This window comes from Sitophilus oryzae, unplaced genomic scaffold (genome assembly GCF_002938485.1).
Source record: "Sitophilus oryzae breed Bouriz unplaced genomic scaffold, Soryzae_2.0 scaffold_1498_pilon_pilon, whole genome shotgun sequence".
NCBI classification, from domain to species: domain Eukaryota; kingdom Metazoa; phylum Arthropoda; class Insecta; order Coleoptera; family Curculionidae; genus Sitophilus; species Sitophilus oryzae.
In genome coordinates, this window is record NW_022146167.1 from 3,017,857 (window position 1) to 3,038,471 (window position 20,615).

Consider the following 20,615-nt stretch of genomic DNA (forward strand, 5'->3'; position numbering starts at 1 on the left):
AAAGAGAGATTTGACCATCCCACTTGATCGTTACACCAATAGAATCCAACGACAAAACTATATAGTTAGCGGCCATTGTCACTCTGATTCCTGGCAACTGTCCAGGAATAGGCAAGACTTTCTTGGTCGAGGCAAAAATAGGCAATCCTTCATCTAAAACATTTATTACATAATAATTAATAAACATTAATTTAGTGCACTATATAAGTTTAAGATTTTCATTTTCATTTTTTTTTTTTTTTTTTTTTTTAAGAAATATTCTTTATCTTGATAATATATCTTAATAATCTTAGAGCATCCCATAGATGAAGGGCCTTTATAGCATTCTGGGTGGTTTTGAACGATTACACTGAATGTTCCATCTATGGCGTCTTTAAAGAAGATATGGGGACATTTGGAATCAAAACTGGCCAACAATAAATTTGGTATTTGACGATATATACTATAAAAAATTATTGGACATTATTTGAAATAATAATTTTTGTTTTTTTTTCTGTAAACTTTGCCATCAAAGGTTTTAAAATGGCTGCCAGACCACGTGAAGCAAGATCCAGGTTTAGGAACTAGGTCTACAATTTCGTTGGAAATTTCACCATATGATAAAGTGGGAAATACACCTTGGTGGGATTCATTTAAAAGTTGTTCAGGAATATTCTGAAAGAAGATGAAATAAAAAAAATAATTATTTTGCATAAAATTTGAATCTCTCTTTGGTTTAGATAAGAAAAATATAATATAGATAGGTAGTTAAAAAAATATCATATAATAAATGAAAAATGTATGAAAAAAAAAAAAAAAAAAAAAAAAAAAAAAATATTTATTCAAAAAACTGTTGCTGTGCTTTATGTACTGTACTTTTGTCCAATTAAATCAAAACAACACAAAAAATTGTGAATTTATCTTAGCGTAGTGTAAGAGGTGTATCATGTCCAACTCAGTTATGTATAAAAATTATAAATCACAAAACTAAATTAATAACATCGTGAAAGCTACATTTCAAACCAAACTCAAATAAAAACATAAAATTTGTATTTGATTAAATAATTAAAAATTACAAATAATTTGGTATATTTTGTGTTAATATTTTACAATGTTAAAATTAATTCATTTTTTATATAAATAGCTTAATTTCTAAATTAACAAAACCTCCTTGTTTACGTGAGTCTCAAACCTAAGATCTACCAAGCACAAGTAATTACTTTACAATATCTAAAAATACAATTAAAAAAAAAAAAAAAAAAAAAAAACATTATTTGTAATAATGTAAATTTTGAATGAATGTTTTACTAAAATTCTATTGTGTATAGTAAACTTTGTATAAACTTTTTACAATGGTTGATTAGGTGTTCAGCTTTGCAAGTGTAAAAAGCAGCATTGCGATAAGAAGAGCCAGGAGTTACGTATCATAGGTAAATAATCAGCCGACTCCACTGTTTTTAGCGTTTTTTTTTTTTTAATGAAATCTAAGTTGTTCTAAGTCTCGAACTTCAGTCATCAGCACAACTAGCCTACCTTCTAACTAAATTTACATTAATAATTATAAAATTTCTTTTTCGTTTATATACTGTAGATGGTCTTCATAAAATTTATATAAGTTTTAATGTATGCAATAAAAAAATAAATTAATTATTATAAAGAAAATAAAAAAATATAAACTTACTATTTGATACTGAGGCTTCAAGTGTTTGTTTCTGTTTATTTCAAATAAAGCTTCTTCATCTTCCTGAGGAGAAAAAGTTGAAAAGGATGATGTTTTTGGAAATATTCCGTGAATAAAGAATGAACATTTGATTGCATGCTGTTTGAGCTGGATCCCTGAGATACTATATTGTAATTTTGATGCGAAAAAAATATAAGATTAAAAATCATTCCAATAATTTTAATAGAATACACCTCGAAGAACAAATCATATAATAAAGTACATACAAGGTGGCGCCTCTCATACGCCGCTGAAGTTCCAAGGAAAACGGTAGTTATATCGAAATGAAATTTTTGGGCATTCATCTGTAGGTTAACTGATCAAAGCATTCTTATAAAAATATATAGAGATATGGCAGAGTGTCCCCCAAAAAAAAATTATAATAAAAAAAAAAGTTTTTTTTCCTAATGGAACACTCTATAATATTAATTGATTTTCGGATTCTAGGAAAAAAATAAAGTGAGTTTTATTAAAGAAGCATATACCTAAAATCATAAGGATTTTGACATATTTCACATTTTTTTTTTTTTTGTTTTATTTTTAAACTTCGAATAAAAAACTACCTAAATTTAGTTGACCTTGTATAGCCTGATATTCAATTACAGTAACCATTGTATGTTAAACTAAATTGAATTTTTACCCGAAAAGTTATAACAGGGTGAGACAAAATGTAATATAAAAATTAGTCACTTTTTAAAAGCAAGTTACTCCTTTATTTTAAACGGAACATCCAGTATATTTTTCGGTGTTCAATGTGTTTATATTCTTCAAAAATATTATTAAAAAAAAAAAAAAAAAAATTAAAGATTTTCCTAGATATTTTTAATTTTAAAAAAAAAAAAAAAAAATAATATTTATTATTTGAAAAAATCTAGGTGCCTGTTGTGATATACTTTTGGTTAACTGCAACACAAAAATGATAACTAGTTGTTAAAATTGGTCTAATTAGACAGCTATGTTGAAGGTAACGTCAAACTTATCACAGCCACCGTAGATTTTATAAATAATAGATATATACTCAGATCGAATCATGTGAATCAAATCACATATTCCTTAAAATCAACGAAAATCTTTGTTTGAGGGGTAGACAACCTTAAATAATATTTTGAAGAGACATGAATTCTCTCATTGAATTATGGAATATAATATACTGGTGTTCCAGTTTAAAATAAAAACGAGTAACATGCTTTTAAAGGTGGAACAATTTTAATATTAATCTTTGTCTCACCCTGTATAATTTTTTGGATCAAAGTTTTAATTTGATTTAAAGTACAATGAGTTTAGTTAACTATATATTAGGCTTTACCGGGTAAATTCCAAATTTAAATAGCTTTTATTGCAATTTAAAAAAAAAATGTTCTTTATTTCTAGAAAAAATGTTAAATATGTCAAAAACCTTACAATTTTGTCATAATAATACTTCTGTTATAAACTCACCTTTATTTTTTCTCCCAGAACTCCCAAAATCAATTAATATATTATATATACAAAAAAACAAGCTTTGATATGTAACTTTTTTTTTTAAATCTATTTAAAATTTTCCTCTTCTATATTTTTAAAAAGTGCTCTTAATTAAACCACAATGTTTTTAGAAAATTTTAATTCAATTACAAACTGTCGTTCTCCCTTGGAGCCTCCGCGACGTATGAGCCGCCCCTCTGTAATATTAGAGAAACGCATAGTTTTAAAACTTACGATAAACACACTGGGGTATAGGACTAGGCTGGAATTCTCCAGTAGAATACAGACAAGTATAAACTGGCTCAGGCTCAAACTGGAAAGCTATCCCTTCTGGACAGGATAAACTACAACCAAACGAGGTCATATCGCCAGAACAATTATATCCTCCATTGAATTGCAGTTTTTTAACGCTACACACATCGATACCTGTAAAAATTAATTTTAATAAATCGTATATCGAATAAAAAACGACATCAGAAGTAAGCAGAAGAGTTAAAAGATTTACTATGTCTATTACTGAAGTGTTTTTAACTTAAATTCCGATTCTAGGCTTACTGTGACTTCAGTTTTATGTGATCACAGCGAAGGGCGTAGATAAGGGGGGGTACTGGGGGACAGTACCCCCCCCTGACGCTTGACGAGATACTAGAATTGAAATAGTCATTGACTATGAAAGGATTTTTTTTAATTAATATCCGACATAATAAGAAACAACTTTGTATGGCTTTTTTAATTATGTTGATTCTAATCGTTTATAAATATGTTCGACCTTAATTAAAAGACACAAAGTGTTCTTTAATTGGCCAGGACAGATTAGTGGGGTTAACTCTAATCAATATCCATAAAGATATTGAAATAAATGTTGATGCTGTTATTGATAGGTTTTCCAAACAGCGTACTAGAAAACTTGATTTTGTTTTTGTAGTTTGTATTTATAGTTTTTATAGTTTTTTTTTTTGATAGTTTAGATTTTTATTTATAGTTTTCATAGAAAATTAACTAATAAACTCGTTTGTTTCATTTTTGTGTATGTTAATTTACAAATGTATATTTAAATTTTGTGTTATGTTTTTATATCTTTTTTGAAGGACAAAAAAAAAATCGCCGTCGTTTTAATTCAACAAAAAAATTCCGACGGTGATTTTTTTGCGACTTAATCACAGTACCACCCCCATAGCAAATACACTATCTACGCCCCTGATCACAGCTTATAAATAAGTTAAGAAATATTTTTAAATTGATCTTATATATTGACATTGAGGTCCTCGAAAATCTTGAGGGCATTGACAGTAGTTGAAGGAAAGGCAGTTTCCTCCATTTAGGCATGGTGGGTGACAAGTAGCTACAATAAAAAATATAAACATTTAATAAACAACAATATAAAAAAAAAAAAAAAAAAAAAAAAAAATTTTTAAATACTAATTATATTGTTTATTTTGTACCTTGGCAATCGGGAACAGTAATCCACTGATTTTTCATAGGAACCCACAAACCATTTTTACACGTCATGGTTGTGATGGTTGAACCATCTGGGAACTGGTAGTTTGGCATACACTCTATAGTGCATTGGCTAAAATTTGAAGAAAACATCTTTTAAGGAGCTTTAGATATATAGAAAATTTAATCAAGCATAACATTTTTATGATAAATCTACTGATTAAACAACACAACCTAACACAAATTTAGTGTAAAAATATTTTTAATTCACTCTGTATATCTATGAAGATATTTTTAAGTATGATTCCTTTATTTTGTTCACACATAAAATAATTAAGCTTGTATATAAAACTAACGAAAAATTAAGAAATATAAACATTATGTAACTATGTTGTTAATGATCTTTATTATAAAGAATTTACTTATATGTATGCATATGTGATTACAGAAATAATACTTACGTGGATCTACATGATCTTCTGGAATTTTTAGGCAAAATAGGGTAATTCAGGCAAGGTTTGTTCTCAAACTGGCACTGAGGACCTGAAAAACTTTCAGGGCATTGACACTGGTTCGGCTCAATACAATTTCCATTGTTCGGCATTCGGTAAACTAAATTGTGAAAATTAACAATAATCTATCTCAAAGCATTCTTCGATTTGATGCATATTATAAAACAAATACAAAAAAAAATCTTAATATATTATCAGACTATTCAAACTTTTTTATTTTTCAGTTTTTTTTTCAGAATTTTGAAATGTTTCGTTTTATTGACATTTGTTATTGTTATATACAATATGATTACAATTTGACAGAATATCAAGCATGGCCACCTAATAAAATTATTGCCGATGTCTTAATTTAATTTCAACAAATGAATCATGCAGTTTTCATTTCAACTCTCAGTGAAAGAAAAGCGGCATCGAGACAGCTTGGAAAAGACGTTCGATGACAATTTCCAAAATAGATTTTACACTTTTTTTTTTTTTTTTTTTTTTTTTTTTTTTTTTTTTTTTTCATAATTTAGATTTTTTTCAAACAAAAAAAATACCAGACTCGAAACTTTTGACACCTTTTGATACAATAATTAGTTTCTATTAGATAAGTAGATAACAAAATCATAGTCTTGCTCATATATTTGATATGGTAAGTGTCCCCCATTTTAGATTTAAATTTAAATTTTCTATAACTTTTGTATAAATAATTCTGTAAACATTATTTATTTTTGAGGTTTTTTTTTTTTTTGCTTTTTTGTTTTTTCATTTATTTTTTTTTTTTATTTTCTGTTTTTGGCTTTTTTTTTATTTTTTTTTTGTTTGGGAAATTATGTAATTAATATAAAGTGTCAAAAATTATGACATAAACGTGTTTTTTTCAACTTTTCAATCATTTATTATAAAAATAAGGGACATGTTTAAATAGCAAAGTTGAAAAAAAGCTGAAAACTAAGGTCGATTGTGTAGAAATTTAGTTGATAGAAAAAGTTTCTTACTTTTTATTGAAAAAAAAAACACCTACACACCAACCATATTTAAAACATGGTATAAATAATTGTAAACAAATATTTAAAGCAAGTTTAAAAGAAGTAATATAGTATTTTAAACAGGTTTACACTTGTTTTTAAAATGTTTAAAACATAACGACTTTATTGCGATCCATATGTGTAGTAGTACCGTATGATCGAAAAAAAAACGGCGTTAAATAGGGCTAGGGAATGACAATTGTTGATAATTTTGGCAAGGTCAATCTCTAGACGTCATTTCATAAAAAATTACATGAAACTTGCCAAAAATTAACCACTCATTATAGAATAAAGATTAAAAAAGGATAGAACGTTTCCGGACGCACAAATCTATATTAAAAAAAAATATTTTTTCTTGAATTATTTTAAACTTTACTATTTAAAAATCATTTTTACTCAATATAAAAAGAAATTACAACCTTCTTAAGACAAACTCGCAGTAAAAAATAAAGAAGGGACGGGCCAAGTAAATGACGTCTAGAGCTTGATCTCGCCAAAATTATTATCGATTGTCATTTCCCAGCCGTCTTCGACACGTTTTTTTTTCGATCGTATAATTTTTTTCAGGTATCATCCTAAAAAATATATAAAAGCATAATCATAAAATAGAATTTAAAATCTAAACGATGTTCCAACTTACGTTGGCATGAAGGTACGGCTTCCCAACTTTCATCCACTGGTTTCCATTGACCACCGACACACTTGAGCATTAAATCGTTTTTTCCGTTTGGAAATTGATAATTGGACTCGCATTCTACTTTACATCGGCCATGGGATGAACATCTCATGCCAGCGTTCATAACAGGCTCAGGAGTACCGGTACAACCTATTTAACATCAAAAATAAAGATGCTTTAGTTTAATTCCTTCTAAAACATCAACCTGGTAAGTTATTAAAGAAATACTTGAAACAATACTGTCATTGAATTGATACCTGGCATTGTGATACACAAATAAATATACGTCTAACAAAATTTTAAGATGTAGAAAAATACCGTAAAATCCTAGTAAATACACTAGCCAGCATAAAAAATGGATATATTTTTTAAGTTCGATATATTTTGTTCCAGTGTGTCGATTTTCTTGATTTTTTAAGCAATTTATATTGACCAACCAGTGATAAATAACGTTGTTTATTATACCTCCAGAATATGATCCAAACTTGGTCTTGGTTTTGGTTTTAAATTTTGTTTTCGTCTTGGTCAAACCTAGTGCCCCTCCATAAGGGTCAGGTTGATTATCGTAAACACCACTTCCAAAATTATAACCTCCGCTGCTGTAGGATGATTTGGTTTTCGTACTAGACAAAGTACTTCTAAAAAAATATTTTTTGGTTTATAATAGAGTAGGAAATAATAAAAATTATGTGATTTACCCTCCGGAAGAATCCAGACCACCATATTTTGTTTTCAAAAATTGAGGAATATATCCTTGTGAACTACAAAATAAATGAAACAATAATTCAAAAACAGTTCAGTTCAGTACAGCTCAAACTCAAATTTAGGACACTATACAGGGTTGTTCACCACATACGACACGGAGTATTGTAGCTAAATGATTAGATTTTTACAAATTGTAAGTTTTGGATTTGTTGGAGGACTATTAGAGCTACAATTTAAAAATATTTTTACAAGATACAGAGTGTCCCAAATAAATAAAAAATATCAAAGTTGTATTTATTAAATGGAACACCCTGTATATTATTACATTTTTAGTTTCTACGATTAAAATAAAGGTAAATTTGATTAAGGTTTATTACACTTAAACCTTACCGTTTTTGAAATATTTTCAATTTTGCGAAATTGCAGTGTAAATTTTAAGACTTCATTTCTCCGAGGATATCAAAGTCTTTAATACTAAATACTTACTGAAATTTATTTATTGATCAGTTATTGTGTTGCAATAATAAAAATTATACTACCTTATACAGAGTGCCTAAAAATTTATTTTAAATAATTACTAGCTTTAAACGGCAATAACTTATTTACTTTAAATAGAACACCCTGTATATTTTATGAGAATCAGATGCCCAATTTAATTGTCTATCAAATTCTATTATACCACTTCTTACCTATTCCTTCAAGTTTTCGTAGAAAATGCATTCTTATAATTTACACCTCATTTATCAATATACCCATGGAATATTGACATTTTAGATTGTTTTTAAAACAACAAATGTACAAAATGTACAGGCTAGTAATATTATCATTTTTAGTAAAACGATAATATTACTAGCCCATTTGTATCCAAAAAAAAACTATTTAAATCTTTATAAAAGAGTATACCATTAATTAAATACACCGCCAGCATTTCGGCCCAAATGCTAATTAACTACATACTTAATTGTGTTCGTTAATAAATTATTCTAAATAAATGTGGATTTGAATCAGAAATCAATATAATAATAAGTTATGAAAATGAACGTCTCTGTTGTTAAAAATTAGCATTTGTCAAAAACTTAAATATCATTTTTAAGGTGTTACTTTTTACCACACTGTCTAATACACATATATTATTCAGTTTTTTTAGTATTTGGAGCAATTATTATTAATCAACGCAAGCAGTCAATTAATGTGGTTTGAATACTGGAATCATATTCATTGGTCCTCTTTAACAAATATTTAAACAGTTTTTTTTTATTTTTTAATGAAATAAACGAACTATATCGACAATATTAGTATGTACTCTTTAAAAATTTGGTACATCTTTAAAAATAATCTAAAATGTCAGTATTCCAGGGGTATATTGATAAATGAGTTCTAAATTACAAGAAAATGCATTTTCTACGGAAACTTGAAGATATAGATAAAAAATTGTATAATACAATTTGATAGACAATTAAATTGTGCATCTGATTCTCATAAAATATAGCGGGTGTTCCATTTAAATTAAACAACTTATTGCCGTTTAAAGCTAGTAATTATTTAAAATAAATTTTTAGACACTTTGTATAAGGTAGTAAAGTTTTTATTATTGCAACACAATAACTGATCAATAAATGAACTTCAGTAAATATTTAGTATTAAAAACTTTGATACCCTCGGAGAAATGAAGCCTTAAAATTTATACTGCAATTTCACAAAATTGAAAATATTTCAAAAACGGTAAGGTTTAAGTGTAATAAACCTTAATCAAATTTACCTTTATTTTAATCGTAGAAACTAAAAATGTAATAATATATAGGGCGTTCCATTTAAAAAAATACAACTTTGATATTTTTTATTTACTTGGGACACTCTATCTTGTAAAAATATTTTTAAATTGTAGCTCTAATAGTCCTTCAACGAACCCAAAACTAACAATTTGTAAAAACCTAGTCGTTTAGCTACAATACTCCGTGTCGTATGTGGTGAACAACCCTGTATACGTTAACACTGTATTGAAACCCTTATTGAAACTAAAAGAATTCCGGACTTCCATTGTCTTTATTTATTTTAACTTACACTATGTGTAAGTTGAAAGAAATATAAATTAAAATTATTATGCCAAAATCCTTTTGTATAGAGGTAAATTTTGTGTCAATAAAAAAAAACAAATACTTATAGTTAAGACAGTAATATTGCGATTTTATAATTTCTGAGAGCTTTAAATAACGTTAAAAAACGACGTCAAAGACGGCTGGGAATGACAATCGATGATAATTTTGGGGAGGGCTGCTAATTGGCCTTAAGAAGAATGTAATTTACTGTTATATTGTGTGAAGATTATTTTTAGTTCTATGTCAATTTTTCGTAAATGACGTCTAGAGATTGACCTTGCCAAAATTATTATCGACTGTCATTCCCTAGCCACCTTTGACGCCGTTTTTTTTCAGCGATAGCTATGAAATAACGATCGCTGTCATTTTATATATAAATTATATGGGGAATGTCATCGATATTAATTTCCAAGCCAACTAGGCCCTGTTTTTTTTTCGATCGTACGGTACTAGGTACTACAGGATGAGTTTTAAACAAGTGCAAATATTTTCAGAGCTGGTAGATCTCGATAAAGGAAACATATTTTCTCTTTGCCGTTTTTCAAATAAGTCCAAAATAACCGAGTTATTTTACTTTGAAAATTTCCAGAAAAAAAAATATTTTTTCGCTTAAATTTTGAGAACCACTGAATCTTTTCTGGATTTTCTTTCTTGTAAATTTAATCTACCGTATGATCGAATAAAAATGGCGTCAGCAATGGCTATGAAATTAAGATCGTTGTCATTTTATATGTAAAATTATATGGGAAATGTCATCGATCGTCATTTCCAAGCCAACTGGACGCCGTTTTTTTTTCGATCATACGGTACTACCTATGTTGCTATACTGTCAAGAAGGGTAAAGAAGTTATGTTTTTTAACTAAAAGCTAAAAAAAATCCAACAAAATTTTTTCATGTAAAAAACCTCAAAATCGTGTTTCTGGGGAAGAAATATACTACCATTAAAATATTTGCACTTATTTAAGACTCACCCTGTATAAAAAAAAAGCTGTAAGCTTTAAAAAATATGAATGAAAATATAAAAAAAGAAACTGAAAATAATTTAAAAACATTCTTACCTTATTCTCTCTACAAATATAACTATCATAAAAGCAACTTTCAGAAAATTAAACTTCTCCATTTTGTTGCCGCTTCTGTCGGACAACTTCCTGGAGAATACTCCAAAAGTGAATATTGCAAATTAATTTATCTCGTTCGGATGGACACCGGGACTATCCCCTTCCCCGCCCGTCCTTTTTTGTCTATGTTACGCAGGATATTTTCAACGGTTTATATATTTTTATACTTTTTATCTGGAGATGATAGCGAGTTGTGTCGCAAATTATACGTTTATATAGTTTTTTATACTTATTATATTTATGCAATATTATACCGAGGAATTATATATTGAGGCTTGAAAATTTAACTGATCACTTAAATAGAGACAAATTTTAACCCCAAATTTAATTCTTGAGGTACATTACTATATAGTGTGACCCAGTTCTAAACAAGCTTCACACATAATGTCTTATTCTATCTAGATAGATTTTCACTCCAGTTTTTGACAACCTATGCTGGCAATTATTATCCAAATTTTAAAACTATGTTCAAAAATACAGTGTTTTTCAAACAAATAGTTCATTTTTAAAAGTTTTTTTTATATTTTCCACTTTCAGCCCAATTTGGTTATTTTAAAAAAAACTCCCTATATATATTTTTGATTATTGGATTGTATTTGAAATTCTAAACACATTCTATGTACCATACGATCGAAAAAAAAAACGGCGTCAAAGACGGCTGGGGAATGACAATCGATGATAATTTTGCCGAAACTTTAAATGTTTAGAAATTTTAATCTAAAAATGATCATATTTCAAAAACCACTTGGTGTAGATAACGAAATAATTTTTTTTTAAACGTCACAAAAGAATTAATTTTTACGATGGGATTGACAATATAAAAAAGTCATTTTAACGCCTAGACATAAAAGTAAAACACTTTTACGCCTGAGCACAAAAACTGACATAAAGTGTCAAATTCAATGAGCGTAACCATAGATTCTCGATATATAATTACTTACAGGGTATTATTTTAAATGTTTTTATATTATTTGGAACATTTGAAATTGTTTAAAAATTATTTGTGGCGTTTGAAAAAAAATAGCATGTTCTATTCGGAGTTATTAGAAAAATGGCTTTTTGTGCCTTGCAATGGGACCGTAGGCGTAGTACCAAATTTGCAAAGCGAAGAATTAGACAACTTCAGTGAAACATTTTAACTGTACATTTCAAAAATACTTTCTATGAAATTTTGTACATTTTAAAAATACTTTCTATGAAAGTATTTTTAAAATGTGCAGTATATTATTGTCAAGATTCTTTATCAAAATCTCAAATAAAAAAAACTTAATATAAAGATTTTGCAAAACGCTGGGTCACCTTGTATTATATTACTACGCGTTAAAGACGCGTTACTGTACGAGCGGAAAAAAAACGGCGTCAAACACGGTTTGAAATGAACGTGACGGATAAATGAAGATTACTGTCATTTTATATGTAAAATTATATGGGAAATATCATTGATCGTTGTTTCCAAGCCAACTGAACGCGGTTTTTTCGATCATATGGTATATAGTACACGGCCTGATAAAAAAAACATCAAGCGCTACCTTAGAAATGACAATCGATGACATTTACTATATAATTTGACATATAAAATGTCATCGATCATCATTTCTAAGATAACTCGACGCTGTTTTTTTTTTAATAATACAGAATTATTAATAGTGAAACATATTATTTTAACAAAGAACAGTTCCCAAGCAAAATAAAATAATAGAAATATCTTAATTTAGGTAGAAATCTCTTAAAATAAATACCGTATGATCGAATAAAAATGGCGTCAGCGATGGCCAAGAAATGACGATCGATGACATTTCCCATATAATTTTACATAGAAAATGACAGCGATCTTCATTTCATATTAGAACAATCGCTGACGCCGTTTTTATTCGATCATACGGTATTTTATATCCACTATTTGAGTAACACGTTTTGGAAAAATGAAGACACACAGCGCGTTGGCAGCAAACGTCAAAAGAAAAAGAAAAAGAAAATTAGATTGATGTTTTTTCTATCTTTTGTCATCTAACGAAAGTATATACCGTATGATTGAAAAAAATAGCGTCTAGTTGGCTTGGAAATGACGATCGATGACATTTCCCACATAAATTTACATATAAAATGACTTGATCTTCATTTCATAGCCTTCGCTAGCGCCTTTTTTTACAAATACCGATCATACGGTATTTGTTCTATTGCCTGACATACTATACAGGGTGGTCCGAACTGTATTCCGGAAACTTTGGCAGCGTATTCTGCATATAAAAATAAGTAAAACAGTTCCTATAAATGTATGTCCTAAAATGCTTAGTTTTGGAAATACGGAGATTGTAGAGTTTCATTTTTATTTCGATTTTTTCAAATAATTTCTGAAACCAACGTAAATGTTTGGATGAAATTGGCATCTGGGAGTTATTTGACACGGGAAATTTGATTTTGATGTCAATATGACTCCTACTAGTGGAGGGCATACCTACGTGTGTTTTCACTGTTTTGAACCGTAAATAACTTTTTGTCCATGCCTGTATAAAACTCCCGACGGAAGAAATGTATACATCCATANCACAATGTCAAATATCAAAACTTATATCAAAAATAATCTGACTTCGTGTTTTAGTGTATAGTGGTGAATCAGTGTGTGAAATGTATTTTATTTTCTGTTATAATTATAACATCAAAGGTTTCAGCTTCTACTATAATACTCTTACCTTGCTAATGATACCATACCATGGTAAACCCTGGGAAGGTCCTGAGTAAGTTCTTCCACACGCAGCGGTAGACTGTAGTTATATTTGGCATTGTAATCAGTCAACCAACCCTTGTGTTTTGTAGCCATGTCAATGTATTCTTTGGCTTCGTTTTCTATATTATGAAGTCTGTACATCAATCTTAAATTATAAACAGATATATCTAAATGCGTAAATAATTTTTTAAAAGTAAAATAATCACTTGAAAAATCCATTCCCTGGAAACATGCATCTGGAAAGTTTTTCCCACATCTTTGGATCTCCTTCCAGATTTAAAAATGGAGACGATCGTCTGTCTCCCGGTTGTGGGCAGTTTAGATTACTTAAAAATTGGTCCTAAAGGTTCAATATGTTGATTAAAAATATATATAAATACAAAAATAGCTGACAAAATTACAAATATTTGTCATCATTTGATATTTTTTAACTAGATACCATAGACAAACAAATAAAAAGAGACTGGCAAATTAAATGGCAAAGAGAGGGACAACGTTCCCGTAACGCAAAATTTGGTTCTATTTATGTTGATCTGCGCATTGCGTCTATTGGGCCCACTATCTCATTCTAATATAACAAGAGAGAAAGAAGCAGCCATATAAAACGTAACTTCTAAATAGAAATTAGAACAATCGCCTTTCGTCATCATGACAACCAAGATGACATCATGACAATTCGTCATGTTTGTTAATTTTGGTGATTTACCTTTTTTTTATAAACTCTCCATTTTATTCACTTATGGAACAAATACCTTTGTTTCAAATAGGTATTTATATTTTGTTACTTATAATTTTAGGTTATACTATTTGTTATTTTATTTGCTACAGGGCCAGTATTTTCTATTTTTTATATGTATTGGTACCCCCTTTCTCTGATAGATATGTTAAAGACACCCGGTAAAATAAAAGTCAGTATGTTATATTTATCAACCTATTAAGAAAAAAGTAGAAGTAGTAGTGTCAAAAATATTTCGAACATCTCTTAACATAACAAATTAATACATGTATTTTTTTTCATTTTTTGGGTAGTTTATTAGCTGGTTTATAGTAACCAGATAGAAACTTAATTAACATACCTATTTTACTTTTGTTTTAGGATTAAAACAGGACTTGAAAATGGTTCAGGGTCATGATTCTTGCAAAGTCTTCTTTGCTTGGATATTCACTTTGTTATTGCAATTAGGTAGTTGACAAAAACTGATGGTTAAAAAATGTAGGTACTTATTTTAACTTATTTAACAATGTGAAATCAATGTGAATAATCTTAAAATAAACTAATTTAAAGAAGTGCCTGAATGTCTAGAAAAATTTAGATATATATGTAAAAATGCTTATTTTTTTCCAAAATTACTGATAATAATAATTGAAGGGGTAGCTGCAATAACCAGGAAGCTCCACTTTTTTTCGAAAATGAGATTTTTAATGCCCTTTAAAAAAATTGGCCAATCGTTTCCTGCAACAGTCAGTTCTTCTGAATTTAAAATTGGTAGGTGGGTGGAATAAACACTGTTATTTTTTGTTATTATATTATAAAAATTTTATTTATTTTTATGTTTATAAAACAGTACAATTTTTGTTTTTTTATAATTTCCCTTATATGTAATAGTAGTTTCGTTCTGAAAGAAACAGAAAATTTTCACTTAAACTGATTTATTCCCTACATCACGTCCCCTTTACGTGGTATAGAAAATAAATCAGTTTAAGTTAAAATTTTCAGTTCGTTCAGAACAAAAGAATACTACTAATAATGGCTAATTTAAATTTCCCGCCAGCCAGAATGTGCGATAATGTCTTACGATACGTTTTATACATATTTCTTTCTTTTTCATATGAAGCACACATAATAAAGAAAGATAGCAATAAAGACGTACGTCCTGCCATGGTCATGCTAATTGGTTTCAAAATTGTTATTCTGAGTTGCACTACGGGAACGCGGTCCCACTCTTTACCATGAGATTTGTCAGTCTCTTTTTATTTATTTGTCTATGTTAGATACCTATAGGAAAATCAATAAAAGTTGACGTGCAGTTGTCAAAAAAGACTTAAAAATGACAAATGTCAGATTTAAAAAGACAAATCTTAAACGCCCAAAAAAAAACGCCCTTTTTTTAACTTTTTTTAGAAATCCATTTTAGTAACAGTTTCTCTATAATATTCATTTTAATAGTTTAAAATTAGTATTACTAATTTACCTTTAAAGTGGCGTTGAAAAACCCGTTGCTTGTTGCTAGTAAATTTAGAACTAATGATGGTATAGCTGCAGGTAAAAGTTCACAAAGGACGGCGAAATGATCATACCTTTGCCAACCTATAAGCAAATTTATGTATTTTTTTAACTTTAACTAACTTAAAAAAAGTCTTAAAAAATCACCTGTTAAAACTATCCCTCCTAGATTGTGCTTAAATATTGTCGACTGAGTTGACATCACTTCTAACCACCTCATGTTATTTTCAAGATGTCGCTTAGCGTTTGGTATGTATAGAGTCTCTCCAAAAGCACCTGTAATGATAAGAATATTCTCAATAATCTCTGTAAACCAGTATAAAGTTAATAAAAATCAAATTTTTAATGATTTTGGAGCCAAAACGAAAAGTAGTTCAAATATCCCACTTTGAATACAGGGTGGTCCGAACTTTATTCCGGAAACTTTGGCAGCATATTCTCCAGATAAAAATTTCGTATAAATCTATGTCCTTAAATGCTGAGGTTCGGAGATACAGGGTGTAGAAGTTTCATTTTTATTTCGCTTTTTTCCAAATAATTTCTGAACTAATGTCAATATTTGGATAAAAATTGGTATCTGGGAGTTTTTTGACATGTGAAATTTGATTTTGATGTCAATATGACTCCTACTTGCAGAGGGCGCCACCTACATATTTTTGGAGTGGTTTGAAGAGTAATAACTTTTCGTCCGTACCTGTATAAAACTACTGAGTAAAAAAATGTACATTTACGACGTTTCTTACGTAAAAAAGGTCTCTTGGTAAAAATCGCTAGGAATAATGGTTCTCGAGATATATGGAATAGAAATAAATAATCAATACATGTCATCATTGACAAAAAATGAATACAATTCGGGCCACCCTGTATATTGTGTAAATAATTAAAATTAAATTTGCTCTTTTAAATGTTGTTAAAATGTATGTACTACAAAGTGTAATAATAGGTTAAATAATAAAATATTAATATATCTTATATTTTAAAAACAAAAATATTCTGAAATACTTATAATAAAGTATTTTTCATTTGAGCCAAAGCCCTATTATACACTGACATACATAATGTAAAATATCAAAACTTGGAAAAGTTACATGAGAAAAACTATAATACCTTTAAAAGCTGATGCAGTCCATGCTGTTTTAAACACTGCAGCATATTTATCCCAAATAGGTGGCTGAACAAATCTATAAATATCCTCAGCATACACCCAAACCATCGGTTGTACTAGATCACCTAAATTGGCAGCCTGAAGGTTTTGTGACGAGATATGCCTTAACATATCATCCCAAATGATTATCTAAAAAAAACGCTTTAAAATATCGAAAATATATTTTTTTAGAAAATACATACCTTGAGATTGGGTTTCTTCTCATTAACAATATTGGCAACGTTTTGTACATGTCTCAAAAACAACGTTTCATGTAGCTCCATCCTGCAAACTTCACATTCACCCATTTCAAACACTTCGTCGCATCCAATGTGGAGGTATTTGCTTGTAGGGTGCATATCAACTACCTAAAAAAATATTTTAAGCTAATAAAAACAATTAGAAATATGAATTTAATAAACCTGGCTTATTAATTCTCTAATTAAATCAAAAGAAGCATTCCTGCTAGGACATAATGCTTGAGGACTACCTGGAACTTCCCTAAAATCATTTAAATAAATAAAAAATAGCAAAACATGTTAATGTTACCTTATATTAGCAAACTCTTTATGTTTAAGGGCAAACTCCATATGCCCAAAGGTTTGTATAAGAGGTATTACTTCTAATTTGAGATCTTGAGCATATTTTAATATTTCCTTTACTTCTTCAACAGTGTAAGCATTTTTGGCTGATAAAGGTTTTAAAATCCCTGTATACGGAAACATATCTTCATATTCTGTAAAAATATTTAATAAGTACATTTATACAGGGTCCTACAACAGTGCGTCGGGAATCTGTAGGTACTATAAAAAAGAATTTAGGAATTTTATTTAAGTGTGAGTAGATCAGTAATCTCATCCAAACATACTTTTTTAAGCCACTCTGTAGAAGTTAAAATATTTTTCTGAAATACATCCTAGTACATTCTTTAACAAAATTCCTAAGTTTTTAAATATAGGAACTAGAGATGCCTGACACACTGTTGCAGGAGCCCTGTACAGTTGATTAAACACAGAGTGAGCATACCAGATTTTCTGGTCTTTTCTCGGTCACTCTGTAATAATTTTTGTTACATACCTATTAAAAGTCCTGTAGCACCGACATTTTTGGCCAAAGACATTATTTTCTTAAAGTACATTATGGTAGGCGGTGCTCCTTTTAAATCAAAATGAACTATTCTATGATTTGGAACGTATGGCTTTTTCGAATTGTCATTTACATAGGGGATTCCTAGTTGCTCGTCCGTTTCTAATATTACAAAAACGAAAAACCTTTAGATAAATTCAACAAAACTAAAATAAATACCTTCTATAGATTTTTCCATTTGCCTTTTAGCTATTTCATCTCTACTTGGCTGATCTAAATGCCTTAATCTATCCATGTCATTATCCTTAAATGCCTGGGCGTGAGGAATAATGTTATTCCCTCTATCCTTACTATTCAGATTGGCAGCTTCGATAAATTTTACTTTAATACTTTGTAGAAAAGCTTCATCCTGAAAAATTGGATTTTAATACTTCTTATTCCTTCGCTTTATATATATTTATGTTACTTTTTCATCTGGTTGTAAATTAATGGGTCTATGGTCGATCACAGAGAATTGTAATCCAAAGAGGATCAGGGTTAAAAGACCTGCACCGACTAGAATTGTGGTTTTCTTTCTCCATGCTGTAAAACCTACTCTATATACAAAATTGTTCATATTATTCTTCTCTGACTCCATACAAAAGGTCTTACAGACTGTTAATAACAAAGTGCACAATTAGCTGTTATAACATCAAAATGAAAGAACAATTTCTACCAATATTATTTACCTTTATTAAAAACATTTGCCACATATAATTTACTCACCTTTCTCTTCTACAAAATACCCACACTTGAAATTCACATCTTTGTACTGGATATTATATAGTTATATAATCCCTGTACCAGTTACAAAGATACTTAAGCATAAATATTCAATTATTTAACATTTACCACTTCATATTGACAAAAAATCGATGCAACAAGCAGAATTAATGTATTAAACTGTATTTTATCAAATATCTTCAGACTGTTACTTTGTTTTAACTTCACAAACAGGGCCCATGGTTCGTAAATCTTTTAAGGAAGTTCTTTTTGCAAAACAAAGATCTTTATTTTTTTTAAATAAAAACAGACATAAAAACCACAGAAGACAACGCTCTTTAAAAGGATTCTTTCGATTTGTTGATTTGTTTACTCGTTATATTTTGTTCTCTTTCTAATTTAGAGCAGGAAAGCGAAACAGAATCGTAATCAATAAAGGTCATCCAGGTTAAATACCTACTTTCTTACAAGAAACTGGTTTATGAGTAAAATAAAATGAGTAAAAATAAAGGAAAGTGCGGTAATAATAATATTTGAGTTACACAGTGATTAAATTACCTAAAAATTCTATGCTATAGAAAGGCAAAAGTATTTTTCTGCCTTCTAATAAAAAGTTCATAAATTGAAAACTCCCAAATCTATCAATACGGCCCTGTACCTTTTGGTGTATATTTAGTTGCCTATGGTATAGAATAAGAATTTGAGAATTTAAATTTCAATTTATTTAAATTATTTTATTAGTTTTGGAAAAACATGTTTATTATTTTATTAGAACACAGGAGCTAGTAAGATTATTAGAAAAATATTTTCTGTATAAAGTCTTGCTTGGCACCTGCATAATATAGAAGTTTATACCCATAAATTTAAAAATTCAAAAAATATAATATTATTTTCTGAAATTTTACCTTTTAGCGCCATTGAGTTAGAGCTAATAAGTGATTATTAAAAAAACTGTTGACGTAGATATCAGATATCCGCAAATACGATTTCAAAACAAACTTTATAAAATAATAAAATATTTGAACTTATATTGAATATAAGTACTGAAAACAAGGACGAGAGATAAAGTTGCATCCATCGAGTGTAAAAATTTGGTTGGACGTCGCACACCTTTTATAATAAAAAAAATTGTGTGCGCATATTTGAAGTAAATCTTCTTACGGCTCAAGTTTCGTTTAATTGAAATTAGTTATGTAAGAGATATTTGTTTATTTAGTATTTAGAAGCCTTTTTGAATAGTATGTCACGTAGTTTTTCAACTTTAGAAGAGCTGAAACCAGTTAGATGAAAACAACGTTTCTGTTTTTCATTCTAGAAATTTTTTTAAACATAGACAGGCAAAAAAACTTCTTGCAAAGTGTACCATTTCATTTACTGATAAAATGTTGTAAAATATAGCAAGATTTGAACAGTGCTCGGCAATTGGAATTCGTAAACAGACGCGTTTTAGCTTACAACGTGTTTTGATTGCTTTGGTGAGGTATTTTTTATTTGATTTGGTTTGATGGTCATTTTTCTTAATTTTCGTTTTTTCTCAGTACGATTTTAATGTCTAAATTACAGTATCTACTAGGTTAAGTTCATACCTACACAAGAAAAGTGTTTAGAACGTAAAATAGGAACACGTTTTCATGTAGCTCATTTCAGTTATTCTAAAGTCGGTTTGGTTATGATTTTGTGTTTCGGGAGGCTTCTATATACTGGATGTTTTTTAAATTATATTACCGACTATAAACCATTAAATGTCGTTGGACTAAAAGACGAAATCGAGTTTTTATGCAACTCCAAATAAATATTGTTGGCCTCTGCTCAATATGATAAAAAAAACGGCGTCAGCGATGGTTATAAAATGAAGATCGCTGTCATGTTATATGTAAAATCATATGGGGAATGTCATCGATGTTCATTTCCAAGCCAACTGAACGCTATTTTTTCGATCATGCGGTATTTATCTGCGGT

The 20,615-nt window shown here is 28.9% G+C and overlaps 1 protein-coding gene across 1 annotated transcript in view; it reads right to left on the reverse strand.

Moving 5' to 3' along the window:
- The window catches only part of LOC115877765 (hexosaminidase D-like), a 37,331-nt gene extending 18,265 nt beyond the window's left edge, over positions 1 to 19,066 (reverse strand). The window contains exons 1-12 of the mRNA XM_030894075.1: positions 18,660 to 19,066; positions 18,361 to 18,548; positions 18,114 to 18,303; positions 17,886 to 18,056; positions 17,358 to 17,544; positions 17,231 to 17,309; positions 17,012 to 17,176; positions 16,772 to 16,958; positions 15,812 to 15,940; positions 15,633 to 15,748; positions 13,647 to 13,780; positions 13,406 to 13,585 (exon numbers count right to left, since the gene is read on the reverse strand). Coding sequence (XP_030749935.1) covers positions 13,406 to 13,585; positions 13,647 to 13,780; positions 15,633 to 15,748; positions 15,812 to 15,940; positions 16,772 to 16,958; positions 17,012 to 17,176; positions 17,231 to 17,309; positions 17,358 to 17,544; positions 17,886 to 18,056; positions 18,114 to 18,303; positions 18,361 to 18,531 — 1,709 coding nt within the window. The 5' untranslated portion in view covers positions 18,532 to 18,548; positions 18,660 to 19,066. The remainder of the gene's footprint in view (positions 1 to 13,405; positions 13,586 to 13,646; positions 13,781 to 15,632; positions 15,749 to 15,811; positions 15,941 to 16,771; positions 16,959 to 17,011; positions 17,177 to 17,230; positions 17,310 to 17,357; positions 17,545 to 17,885; positions 18,057 to 18,113; positions 18,304 to 18,360; positions 18,549 to 18,659) is intronic.
- Positions 19,067 to 20,615: the final 1,549 nt, after the last annotated feature.